Here is a 14,636-nt window from a genome sequence, read left to right on the forward strand (position 1 = left end):
TTTGGAGAAATGTCTGTTTAGATACTCTGCCCATTTTTAAACTGTATTATTTGTTTTTTTGCTATTGGGTTATAAGAGTTCTTTATAAATTTTGGCTATTAACCTCTTATCACATTATGATTTGCAAATATATTTTCCCAATCTATAAGCTGCCATTTTAATTTTTTGATTGTTTCCTTTGCTGTGCAGAAGCTTTTTAGTTTGCCATGGTCCTGTTTATTTGTTTTTGTTTTTGCAGCCTGAGCTTTTGGTGTGATATCCAAAAAATCATAGCCAAAGTCAATGTCCAGGACCTCTCCCACTATGTTCTCTTTTAGGAGTTTTATGGTTTCAGGTCTTACATTAAGGTATTCTATCCATTTTGAGATGATCTTTATGTATGCCATAAAATAAGATGCAACATCATTTAAAAACCAATCTGTATAATGTCATTTACCTACTGTGTGTGGATTAGTGAATTACTTAATGAAGGATCTAGGAAGATATCTGCTTTTACTTGCCAGTTCTTCATAATCTCAATCAGGTCAGCCACATATTATCTTGGACTGTGTTCTCATATATAAAATGGGGAGAGTAGCAGTGGGGCATTGCTTTACAAGAGTATTTGAAATTCATTTAAGCTACTGAATTTCATATAACTATAAAGAACTGTGCAGAAAGTAGTTGAAATATTCATAAGTTAAAACTTTAAACATTTACAACATTATACGTATATCCATATTTTGAGATGGAGAAATAGATAGTAAAACCAAAGGCATGGAGAAGAACACATGTTTTCCAGCTAGAATCCTAAGTGAGAGTTAGGAAGTCCCATGAACACTAAAGCTGGAGTTTGCTTTAGTTTCCTGAAGCATTTGGACAATGAATATGTGCAAAAATTACTCAGGAAATTCCTGCATAGTGACCAACAATTATATCTTTATTCAACAAGAGAAAATTAAGCATCAAAATGAACCCCAATGCTCTACTTATTCTTGTGATCTGTTTTTAGTTTATACAATTACAGGTTTCTGCTTTATGCTGTTATCATTTAAAAAAGCCTCTGGTTGGCCTGACAAATTAAATAGACATAAAGATAACATCAAGCAAATTGGGTGAGGCTACGAAAAATGAATGAGGACATGTAATATTTTTAAAAGTTCGTTTTTATGAACAACAGCAAGAAAATCCCACAGTTGCGGCAGATCATCAGTTTGAGATCCTCCCTCTTTTAATAGCTGAGACATACACATTTATTTTGAAAATAAATTTGTGATCATTTTAGTGTGATCTTTCTTAATTACATTGCATGCCTTTCCTAGGCAAGAGCAATATTTTATTTCTCCCTGAATTGTAAAGACTTAAAAATATCTGATGACTATAATGATACTGTGATAAAATGGAAACTCCCCTCTTGAATGTTGGTCTTAGGAATACTGTAGGCTATTTTCAGTACTACATAAAAATTCTTAAAAGATGTGATTTTTTAAAAATTCTGTCATTTTACTAATCATAAAACCTGGAGCAAGACATCTAACTTTCCAAGTCCTGTTTCCCTCCTTTGTAAAATACTTGAATTACTGAGAATCAATAAAATAGTGTATCTATAAAGAGGTCTTCAGTGAGTTGCCTACGAGGGATCTGTTCCACATCTGGATCTCCAATGCAGAATGATGGACTGGGAAAATACCACTGAACAAACCTAAGACATCCATCACAAGCCGTCCATGGGTTGTATGTGGGTCATTGCGCATGGAAGCCTAGTGGATAGAAACATCTGGTGTCTGGGAATTACCAGTGGACATTTTCTTGGTCAGTTGCCCAGGGACAATGCGAATTTCTATTCTGCTCTGCCATGGTCCACACAGCACCTGAGATGGGTGTGACCTGCCAAGATGTCAATCAACCTGCCAACTGTAAGACATCAGGAAGCAAGACTCCACCCCTGTAACTTTATCCCTGCCTTTGCTGTACCCCCTTAAATAAACCACCAGAGCCATCTTTTCTGTATCTAGTTCCAGCGCCCTTGTGGACTAGATCTATCAGGGGCTTTGCTTTTCTAAATATATTTCTGAATATTTGTGTTTTGCTATTCACTAATTATTTGAGACTTTAAGTTTTAGGGTGGCTTACATTCTCCTGGGCAGGAAGAAGAACTCCCCAGTGAGATGGTGGCCATCGCCCCCATTAGACATCTATTACTTTGTCGGCATAGAGTGCAGGGGCTATAAATCCTATGGGACAACAGTGTACCTGGTAGAAAAAGTCTAGCCCTTTTTTAAAATCCATATATTCATAGACTATTAGTGATTATATCATATAATCTCTTATTTTACAGATGAGAAAATAGAATGAAAATTGCATAATTAATTCATGGAAGAGCAAAACTAAAATCTACTTTTATACTACACCCTAAAGTTTGTAGTTATATTAAATTTTAACTTTTGTCATGTCAGTAACTCAAAAAAAGTAGTCTAAATCAGGGGCTGGATTTGTAGCTCAGTGGTAGAGTGCTTGCCTAGCATGTGTGAGGCACTGGGTTCGATTCTTAGCACTGCATATAAATAAATAAAATAAAGGTCATTGACAACTAAAGAAATATTTTTTAAAAAGTAGTCTAAATCATACTTTACTTAGGTTTCTTTTAAAGGTTGACTTCTAATGTAACTTCTCTTTTTAAAATAGTATTATGCAAGTTCAGAAACAGGATATATTTAGGTCTGTGTAAGTTTCTTTTGTTGTAGACAGAAGATGGCTGGCTCTGTGACTTTCCCCAAAGATGGATTTTATATATATATATATATACACACACACACATTATTATAGTTAGATAGCTAGGAAAAAAGAACTTTGTGTTTATATTAGAGTTTCAAGTTGATTTAAAATTACATGTCAGCTTGTTTTGTGGGAATATTTTCTAGATGAATTAAATACTACTTATTGCTTTACCATGAGTGGCATATTCCAATGGGATGTGACTCTAGGGGGAAAAAGTCTTGCTAAGGTCTGAAGGGAAGGAAGGATTTAATAGGTAAAAAAGGTGAGGAAGAGAATCTCTGAAGGAGCAAAGCATGTGCAAAGGCTCTGTGGCTTGAAGAAGCAGTGAGAACTGGGGAATGAATGTAATGAAGGACAGAGTGGTTAGAACAGACAGCATGAGGAGCACAGGAGAGGACAGTGAGGGAGGTGGAATCGGGCAAGATCCCTCTCAGATTAAGGGCAGCTGGGCAAACTCCCTCTCACAGACTCAGGACAAGTGTTTCTTCCTGCGAACAATTTTCCTGACACTCCTTTGTTGACATCTGTGACATGGGCTGTCATGCTCTGTGCACATATTTCTCTTTAAGTACTGTTTCACAGCATTGCAATTATTTCTGGCTAATTCAATTTCTACTTTAAAAAAATTCTGTGTCTCCTAAGGAAAAGGACTATATCACATATAGTTCTACATCACATGCCACCCTGCCTGACAGATAACATATGTATGTAAATATCTTCAAAATAAACCAATCAAAGTAGTTCAAACCAGCAAGTAAAACAGTCTAAGGACACAGTCTAATTCAGTGGCAGGGAATGTCAATTTATAAGGTGCACATTCCAGGAGCTCAGGGACTTGGTCTGTCTGATTCAGCACCCATCACCTGGAACAGTGCACACCTAAGCAGAAGCCACAAACCTGGTTACGAAGTGGATACATGTGATGAAAGTTCTGAGCTGGGATCTCCCTGGGCTCTACTAACGATTTCTCATGAGGCTGAGGAAATAACTTAGCTTGCATAATTTTTTTCTTCCCAAATAGTGAAAATTATTATCAGTATAAAATTCAATTCTAACCCATAAAGGGACTTAGAGTGGACTGAATAAAGTCTGCTAAATGACATCTGGTGAGTGCTCTCCCCATCTAATGAAAACTGATCTCACAGAAAGGCATAAAATGGCTCTTAATAAATTAGCCAAGTATTCTAAAGGGAAAGTCCAGTGGTGATGGAGCAAGAAAGAAGCTGAGAGAATCCGATCAATACATTGTGTGGGTTAGTAGTTATAAGACACCATGAGACCAAGGATAAGAAAAAAAGGCAAATATTTAAAAAAAATCTAACCATTTTGAAAAAAGAATAACTTTGTTTTCATATAAACATACCTTTAAATTTTATTAGTATGTCAGTGGATATATATTTATGATGCTATTATACCAGGGAAAAATAAAATTGCAGTATAAAATTATCAAGTACTGGAAACAAATTACACAAAGCTATTTATAGTACAATTAATTTTAGAGTGGACAAAGTATAATCATTTCAAATTAAGACTAAGTTTTTATAAGGATATTGGTCCCTTGGAAGCAGATCACATTTCTTTAAGTTATATTCCCAGCACTTAATACAGCCCTAAGAGTATAGAAGCTCCATAAATATCAGAAAAATGATTAAATGAATAGACTGTTATGTAGTGCCCTCCTTACCCTGCTCATCAAGCTAATATCACAAATAAAAATTTTCCTGGACTCTGAAATTTGAAGTAGTTTCTTAGAAATATGGGATATCAAAATCATTTTTTGTCAAATTTGTGCAGTTCTTTATGCAGTTCTTCTTGGACATTGGAAAGAGGGTGCTGTTGGATTGATTGCCTGATGTGTTATGGCATTTAGTGCTGACCCTCTTCAAGCTTTGCAGGATGGAAAAACAGCCGAGTAAGCTAAGAGAAGAAGGAGACATAAAGAGGGCTATCCAGTTTGCTAAAAACTATTGTTACAAACCAGACACTGACTTCCCCATTGGGTTTGCACAGGATCGTTGTACAATCTGGACTTGTTTTAAATTTGTTTTGTTCCTTCCAAACAAAGTCTGATGGTGGATGATGCTTCGCTTCAGATGCTGCTGCCCACACCTGTAAGAAAACATCGATGAATGCTGCTGGGCTCAGCAGAGTCCCGTGAAGGTCACAGGGTCATTGCAACTTAACCTGTCTCAATAGGTGAGATTTTAGTGCTGTTTATTTATTTTTAAGAGATGAGGTCTTGCTATGTTGTTCAGGCTGGCCTCAAACTCCTAGGCTCAAGTGATCCTCCCAGCTCAGCCTCCCAAGTAGCTGAGAGTACAGGTGGGTGCATGCCACTGTGATTGGCTTCAGGTGAGGCTTTAAAATATAATGGCTATGAAATATTTAATACCAAGCTGTGTACCACACCAAACAGCTACTGCACATGACTTAAGGGAAAGCACAGGAAAGATGGGGAATCTTCCAGCATCATCTACAATTACCTATTCTGCAAAAAAAAAAAAAAAAAAAAAATCTCTTGTCTTCTAAGGACATGGTTATTTACAGTAAGGAAATAGGGAACTCCACTTTAATAGTTAAATGATTAAAAAACGAGATATCATGTACTAAATTGAAGAAAGCTGTGAAATTTTGATTATGGGTATAAATTTTTACCCAGAAGATAGATCAAGTGGCACAATTAAGTAACAAGAACAAAAAATAATTACTTTTTATGGACAGATCTGGGGAAGATGCCACCACTGGTACGGAGTCACAGGCTGATGGGGCCAATGAACTTTATCTCTACAATTCCAGTTCCTCCTATTCCTATCACATACTCACCGTCACCGTGGAATTGGCCTGCATGACAATATTGGGAAGGAACTGGTACAAAGAAACTGCTTGTCCCTTCACATTCTGCTGGAGAATATGATCTCCAATCTCCAGTTCCTTGTCAGGGGAAGAGTTAAGGAGCCTCACAAACAAACCCTGGGCATTCACTTCAGCTATTTCAATGTCTCCAAGAGAACTGGAAAAATAAAACACAAAGATTATAAAAGTGCCTTCTGATATGAATGTCTTTGGCTCACTTTCAGAACTGAAAAATAAACACGCTTTGGAAGTTGTTCCTAAGCTGTACATTCTACTGGGCATGTTCTACATAGAAATCATATATTTTGTAATTTAAGACAAATGGCTTGATGCCTTATTTCTGTTTCTTTATTGATACGATAAAATGATCTGTTTCACACAAGATAATTAAAGGAAACCTAAAATGTGCTGTAAGAGTCAGGGTATGAATGCCCATAGGAAGGTGTGATTATAATTTTTTAAATTTCCTCCTGCTCAATTCGAAACCATTGTGACATGAAATTCTCAAGAGCAGATCAAGAGAAAAGTTAAAACTTTTAGTTTACTTCTGATACAGTGACTGTGAAGCAACTGCTTTAATTCAGCTTTTTCATTGCTGTGACCAAAAGATCTGACAAGAACAATTTAGAGGAGGACAAGTTATTGACTCTTGGTTTCATTGGATCAGTCCATGATTGGCCAGCTCCATAGCTCTGGGCCCAAGGTGAAGCAGAACATCATGGCAGAGGGCATGGCAGGAAAGCAGGTCAAGACATGGCAACCAGGAAGCAGAAAGAGAGTTCTACCAGGAGCAAAATAGAAACCCCAAAGTCACACTCCCAGAAACTTTATTTCTTCTAGTCACATCCTACCTGCCTGCAATTACCACTCAATTAATCCATATCAGTGAATAATCCACTGATCAGGTTACAACTCATAGTCTAATCATATCACCTCTGAACATGCTTGCATTGTCGCACACACGAAATTTTGGGGATGCCTCATATTACAACTATGTGATTAAAACAAATTTGGAAAGTGAACACATTATGCAAACATAAGATGGTATTTTTTACCTTCCACCTTGTGTTGAGGACTGAGTATGTTCCAGGTATCAGCATTTTTCAGAGTGTGGGTCACAGCCCATTAGCAGGTTATGAAATCACTTGGATGGCTTAGGACCAGCATATTCAAAATAAAATATATCCCTACCAATAATAATCACCAATACTACTAAGTACTAGGCACTGGGAAAAATATGTCTGCATCTGTCACTATCTCCATTTATATATCTTTCTCCACAATTTATTTAATTTTCACAAAACATACATATTTCTAATTGAAAGTCGTAGTAAAAAAAAATGAGGAACACTTTATCATCTCATTTAAGTCTTACAACCAAGTGAGACATGTACTATTTTTAGTCCCATTTTATAGATCAGGAAACCGGTTTAGAGAGATTAACTCTCATGTTCAGGGTCACTCAATAAAAATTAGTGCTTGCTCTCTGCCTCATTCAACTAGTAAGATCTCAAATTGGATTCATCCAATCACTCAACTTGTTTAACATTCTGTACACACCCTGCTGGGTGTGCACTGCTAGAAAACATCCCCCCACCCCTCTCCCACACACTATACACAGATTGTTGCTACCAAAAAATTATTGGTTTTTCAGCCACACCTGGGCCTTTAGCATCTCCCTTCATGATGAACAGCAAGTTGTCTTCTTCATGAGCTGAGACAGTGCCTTTTGCCACCCCCAATCATGTTCATATCCCTCCCAGCAAATAATCTTACTAAGAAAATATATCTATGAGAGAGAATTGTTTTCTTGCTTCCCAGTTAGAAGAAGGTTCATTTATTACTGCCACATAACTTTCTCTGTTCCAGCCCACTCTGCAGTAGAAGAGGGACTCTTCTCCCACTCAACGTGAAGCCTTTGGGTGACTTCCTTCTCTGCCGCTTCAGCCTCTCCATCCATTCATTATCCTTTAACACCAACCTCTCCCTCTAGACTGCATCTTTTCTCAAATACATATCTTTTCTTAAAGTGCTACAACTTTAAAAAACAAAAGAAAAACAAAAACAAAGCAACCCTCCTCCACCTTACAGGTCATACTATTCCCCAAACCTGCTTTTGAAAAGACTGCATCATAAATTCCTCACTTCTCAATCACGACTGCCTATGTCTGCTACAGATGCAGATGACTAATGCCCTTCAAAGTTGGTAAGTTGAGTGGTATCTGTTCAGCCTTTATCTTTATGTCTTTGAAGGATTTGCTTTTGCCAGATAGACTCTCTTTTATGAAAGTTCCCCTTTTGCTTTGTTTCTGTTACCTGTTTGCCCCTTTTCAGATTTATCTTCTTTGATCACCTCTCAGATGTCAGCCCATGACATAACTGTTTTTAGCCCTCTTTTATTTCCATCACTCTCTGTAGATGTGGTATTATCCATGAACAGGGCTTCAGTGATCATTATCATACCAATGATCACTATGGTAAAATCGATTACCTGACTTAACTGCTGAGCTTCAGACCCATAGTAACAACTGACCACAGGCCTCCAAAGGTAACTCTGAGCTCATCATTTTGGCCTGTTGTGATCTATTCTTCCAACTGAAAAACTCTTTAAGAGAACTGCATAATTTTCCCATTGGCCATGCCTGAAACTTCCATGGCTTTCCCTCTCTTATCCTCCATGACTAAGTTCTGTTCCTTCTGCCTCTTTGGTTTCCTCTGTGTTCATCCACCTGTAGAGCTGCCATCTTTATTTGGCTCTCATCATCTTGTGTGACATCATCGCAGCATCCTGTTTTCTCCAGTTCTTCCTGCTCCTAACCATTCTGTTTTGCTTCCAGAGCAATCTTCATATGATTCATACCTGACATTGAATTTTCCTGCCAGAAATCCTTTAGTGTATCACCCTTTCCTCCAGATAAAAAGTTAACTTCACAACATGGAAACAAAGCCCTACCTAGTCTGTCAGCCTCTTTAATCTCTTTTTCCTTCCTCGTATCTCATGCTTAAGCTGCAATAAGAAAGAATTCCTTGCAAGTGCATAATGCATGCTGAGCGTGCTCATAGTGCATGCTTCACTCACTGCTTACACAAATGCTCTTCCTCCTCATCCCCCATATCCTGACTGACACCTCAAATTTGGGGCTTCTTAATTTTTTTTTCAATATCATAGGTGCAAAAGGATATCTCATTGGTTGCTCAATTTTCCACTTTGGTGAGTTATCTGTTTATATCATTTTGTTCACTTTCCTATAGGTTGTTTTGCATTTTATAATTGATTCCTAGAATTGATAGTATTTAATACATATATACATACATAAATTCTGCAAGGAAAGCCTTTTTAAATATATTCATCTGAAATGTGTCTTATGGTATAAACTGCTAAAATTCTTTTTTTTTTTTAATTTTTTATTGTGGGTTGTTCAAAACATTACAAATTTCTTGACATATCATATTCCACACTTTGATTCAAGTGGGTTATGAACTCCCACCTTCACCCCATACACAGATTGCAGAATCACATCAGTTACACATCCATTGATTTACATATTGCTATACTAGTGTCTGTTGTGCTCCGCTGCCTTTCCCATCCTCCACCCTCCCCCCTCCCCACCTCTCCCCTCCCCTCCCCTCCTCTCTCTCTACCCNCTGTGATAAAATTTATCAGATTCTCTCTTTATAGTTTCTGCTTTTTTGTTTACCCTTCTGATAACATGGTTGCCAAAGAGTGATGGCTCACTGCCACTGCCCAGCATCACAAGAGTATCATATGGCATCCAGCTAGCCCAGGAAAAGATTGAAATTCAGAATACAAAGTTTGGTTTCTCCTAAATGCATGTTGCTTTTGCACCACTGTCAATTTGAAAAGTTGTAAGTTGAACTGTTTTAAGTAAGGGACTGTGTATGTGTGTGTGTGTGTGTGTGTGTGTAAGAGAGAGAGAGAGAGAGAGAGAGAGAGAGAGAGAGAGAGAGTTTCATACATATAGAGTTCATTTTCCTAGCTATGTTTGTTAAATTGTTCATAATCTCCCTGCTGATTTTTAATGCCACCTGTCATGTGATGAGTTTCTGAATATTGCAAGGCTTTTTATCTGTTCTATTGATCTAGCTGTCCATCCTATGCCTATACAAAATGTTTTTCATTTACATTGCTTTATATTAAGTTTTGGGTTTGTGGATAAATCTTCCTTTATTTTCTTTTTCAGTATAATGTTAGCTGTCTTTGGACTTTTGCACTTCGTGGCAGGATGCCCAGACACATCCATCCCTAATCCCTAGATTCTATGAATATGTTATGCTACATGGCAGGTATAATTAAACTTATAGATCTAGCTGGAGAGATTAATCTGAATTATTCAAGTAAGTGTAATCTAATAAAATGAGCACATAAATTAGAAAACTTGCTTTACCTGGAATCAAAAGAGAACTGCAGCAGAAGGGAAAGTTTTAATGCAGTATCTCTGGCTCTGACATGAAGGGGTCTGTGTACCCATGTGTAAGAACTGGGGAGAGACCTCTGGGAGCTGTAGCAACTTTATGCTGATAATCAGCAAGGCAAGGGGCCCTTAGTCTTAAAACCATAAGCAACTGAATGTGGCTAACAATATCAAGATACATGATAGCAGATTCTGTCCCAGAGCCTCCAGATAAGAGGTCAGCTGTATGACATCTTGATTTTGACCTTGTGAAATTCTAAGAAGATAAATAAGCTGAACCAATCTAGATTTATGACTTTAAAAACTGCGTGGCAATAAATGGGTGTTATTCTCCTACTTTAAGTCCCTAATATATTAGGTGGCAATTTGTTAGGGAAGCAAAAGAAGTCATCTTATAGACTAAGATTTTAGAATCATTGAGAGATATTGCCCAGTTGGCCTATAGTTTTATATCCAACATTCTCATTGTAGGTTAATTCCAGTGTCTATTTCTATTGATACAGTAATTGCCAATATTTTTATTATTTCTTTAAAGATAAGTGTCATTTTTTGTAGTTGACTTTAAAATTTTCTTTAGCTTTCTGTTTTAGAAGTTTTTCTGTAATTTATTTAGGTTGGTTTTTGCCTTTTATCCCACTATGAGTTGGTAGTGCTTCCTGAATCTTGGCTTGATATCTTTCATTATTGGAAAAATTCTCTGCTATTGGTGAAAATTCCATCAATCTGTTCTATGTCAATCTTTTCCCTACTTTACTAATTACAATCATAAATATATAAATATAAATGTATGCAGCATATATACACATATATATGTACACACGTACATATATGTATATCACCCTATTTGTCTGTTGTGTGCTTGTTTCTAACCTCTTTGCTTTCTATGAATCAGTATGGATATTTGCTGCCTCTGACATGAAGGGAAAATATTATGTACTACAATAATTCTCTCTTCTGCTATATCAAATACTGATAAGCCCATGTACTAAAAGGGTTTTTATTCTTTTGTTTTTAATCTACAAGTTAAGGCCAAAATTTTTATCTTGTCATTTAATTCCTTGTATAGTTTAGTCATTGTTTCTTTGAGGTTGTTGTCCTATAACATCTGCAACACCTGCATCTCTTTCCACCTGTTTCTGGTGTACATATTTGGTTTTGGATTTTGGTTAACTTTTATCTTTTGTACACATTGTTATTTTTTATATAGTTCTGTTATGGTTTAGATAAAATGTGTCCCTTAAAAGCTCATGTGAGAGACAATAAAAGAAAATTTAGAGGTGAAATAACTGCGTTATGAGGGTCTTAACCTAATCAATGCATTAATCCACTTGAATGGGTTAACTGGGTGATAACTGTAGGCAGGAAGGTTGTGGCTAGTGAGGTAGGTCACTGGGAGCATGCCTTGAGGGTATATATTTTGTCCCTGGTGAGCTGAGCTTAATCTCTCTCTGCTTCCTTATTACCACATCTTCAGCTGTGTTCCTCCTTCATTCCCTTCCTCCATGATGTTCTGCTTAACCCTCGGGCCCAGAGTAATAGAGTCAGCCATCTATTCACTAAGACTTCTGAAACCGCAAGCCCCCAAATAAACTTTTCCCCCTCTAATTCTTCTTGTTAGGTCTTTTTGGTCACAGTAATGACACAGCTTACTGAAACAAATCTAGTATCATAGATTAAAAAAAAAAAACCTGCAGAGATAATTTAAGGCTCTGTATGTTTTCTCACTCTAGATAAGATTTATTTTTGCTTTTGGCAGACATCTAAGTTGAAAAAAAATCACTTTAATTGAATCAGGGTGTGAAATGATTTGACACAAGACTGGTTTATTTTGATTATAGCTTTACTATTGGGTGTACCCTTCTGAGTTCTAACTGAAAACCTGGGGGTGTTTGAGGGATGACTCTCATTCTTGACAGTTCCCAAATGCCAATTCTCATTCACCCAAGTCCTGTGATCCTGCCAAAATCTTTGATGAACTTCTGAGCCTCTCTGCTGCTGCTTTCAAACTATTTTGAGGAGAAAAGTGGCTCCAAATATAAGGATTTTGCTCTGTATTTCCTCTCCATGAAGAAGAACTGTGATAATAAAGGGTGTACACACCTATGGACTCTCTCGGCCTAGTGATGAAATTCCATTCAAAACAGTGGCCTCACTTTCTACACCCCTGCACTGAGAAGATGCCTCTTTCATAGAGGTTCATTTTGAGCAACTTATAGAACCATGTCTTTTCTTTGTGTGTGTTATCATTATTTAAATTTAAATGTAACATCCCTGGGATTCTTCTATCTCATTCTCATCTTACTGTTACTGAATTCTTTGTGTGATGTTTTTATTTTTTGTTTTACAGACTCATGTCTTCTGCCCATGGAAATGATCATTATTTTACTTTTATTTTAAACAAAAGACCTTGGAATAGCTCAGCTACCTCTTTGTTTTCATCACTTATTATTGAATATTTATAGTTGCTTTTCAAAAATCTTTCATTAGGGGCTGGTGCTATAGCTCAGCAGCAGAGTGCTTGCCTTGCCCGTGCCGGGCACTGAGTTCGAGCCTCAGCATCACATAAAAATAAATAAATGAAAAAGATATTGTGTTCATCTACAACTAAAAAATTTTTTAAAAAATTTTTCGTTAGTCAAGTAACTGCTTGTTCATTAAACTTTATTTTATGTATATACATAGGTTAAATTTTTTGTCTGAAAGAAAACAAAACATTGTTCATAACAAGGCATGCATTTGCTTTCTTTTTTATTTAAGTCCTAAAGTTACAGGAAAACACTTTATGTAATACATGGAAATTCATGGAGGCAAACTGTCAATATGCTGTCACACTTGCTTTACAAGTAATCTTTTTCTCTTCTCTGCCATCCTTCCTATTTATTTTTTAGTGGGGAAGTGACTTGAGACCTCTGCTCATAATTTGTGATTGGCTGAGAGTGGAGAGAGATGTTCCAATCATCCTGTCAGTAGCTTTTGTACATACCCAATTTGTAAAGATTGAAAAGACCCAAGTCCATGTCACTTTTTTTCCCCCTTAAGACTCACTTTCCATTATTTAAGCACTGATTTATCTGGTCATTGGGTTCTTCTTGATAGCTCCATGCTATTTATCTGCTTTCAAGCTTCTGTTACTGAGCAATTTGCTGAAATTATCTTTAGAGTTTCAATTATTCCACCCTCTATCTAAAATTCTCTTTATGTTGACACCTGCACTTGTCATTGGGTGGGTAGTGTTGGCTGGAAAGGGCTCCTTAAGTTTTTAAAGGACAAAATCTAGAAAAAATAAGGGAACTTGAATCAATTCACTGATATAAGAGAAGAACTCTTAGACATGAAAGTCTTAATGACAAATCTTTAATGTAATGAAGAGATAAATTTATATATTTTCTACCACCAGGCTCTAAGTCACCCAAAGGAAGAATAAATGGGCTTAGAATGATTTGGGAATATGGGCATATTTGCAAACTTATTGGTTGTTTTGGACAAGAAGTATTCATGTGGTTATCATTGTCTTGTTGAGGCCCATTTCATCCAGAGTTTACTAACATTCCTCCTCTAAAGTTGTAGACTGTAGAACTGCCTGGGAGCAGAGATGGAGTATGGACAGGAAGGTAGCCTTCTTAATATACTGTCATTATTTATGGGGCATCAAGAACTAAACATGAAGCCAAGGAAAGGTCTTATATTTAGGAAGGGTACTGATGTAAAACTAGTGAAAATTCTAGTAACATGTCTCCTCCATTTCCTGCTTGCCTACAATCCCCCCTTTTTTTCCTTCTGCTGTCAAATTTTCAGCCGATCCCCAGAGGTGGTTGGTGATGGTATGTGAGAAACAAGAGCTTTCTTTGTTCAAAATGCTACAGGAAAGATTAAACAGAATATGTAGAGATATGGCTGAGATGAAAAATATACAAGATGGGATTAACAGATTCGTGGTAGATGAAAATATTAGTGAATCTGAAGATATAGTAATGGACGGTTATCCAAAAAGGAACACAGAAAAACTGTTTTTAAAGAAGAAAGAGAATAACAGTATTAGAGAAATGTGGTACAGCTCCAAGTGGTCCAATGGATGGGTAATTGAAGTCCTTTGAAAAGGAGGGGATCGATATTTGAAGACACAATAGCCAAAATTTTTCCAATTTAAATTCTACATATCTGTAAATCAAAGAAACGCAACAACTCCAAGCATAGGGAATCTGAATAAAGTTATACCAAGACACATCATAATCAAGTCTCTGAAAATCAATGAACATCTTTGAAGTACCATGAAGGGGAAAAAAGAGGACATGTTTAAGTAGAGGATCAAATATATAATGATTACACCATGTTTATTAGAAACAATGTGAACAAGAAGAAGCAACATCTTTAAAGCACTGAAGAAAAAACTGTCCACATATAATTCTATATCCATGGAAAATATCTTTTTAAAACAGACAAAATCAAGAATTCTTCTGGTACCAAAACTAAGGGAAGAATTTTCTACAAGCAGTTTTACACTGCAGAAAATATTAAAGGAGAAACTTTTCAGATGGTAGGATAATGATACTGTCTGGAAACATGATCTACAGACCCCCCCCCCCCCACCCCCCC

General features: G+C 36.7%; 1 protein-coding gene across 13 annotated transcripts in view; it reads right to left on the minus strand.

The window, feature by feature from the left end:
- Lmntd1 (lamin tail domain containing 1) overlaps positions 1–14,636 on the minus strand; it is a 319,597-nt gene that overhangs the window by 13,410 nt on the left and 291,551 nt on the right. For all 13 annotated transcript variants that reach the window (XM_048787329.1, XM_048787336.1, XM_048787333.1 and 10 more), the window contains 2 exons: positions 5,581–5,767; positions 4,747–4,866 (listed from right to left, as the gene is read on the minus strand). In XM_048787329.1, coding sequence (XP_048643286.1) covers positions 4,747–4,866; positions 5,581–5,767 — 307 coding nt within the window. The remainder of the gene's footprint in view (positions 1–4,746; positions 4,867–5,580; positions 5,768–14,636) is intronic.

The sequence above is a fragment of the Marmota marmota genome, unplaced genomic scaffold, assembly GCF_001458135.2.
Source record: "Marmota marmota marmota unplaced genomic scaffold, marMar, whole genome shotgun sequence".
In the NCBI taxonomy this organism is placed as follows: Eukaryota; Metazoa; Chordata; class Mammalia; order Rodentia; family Sciuridae; genus Marmota; species Marmota marmota.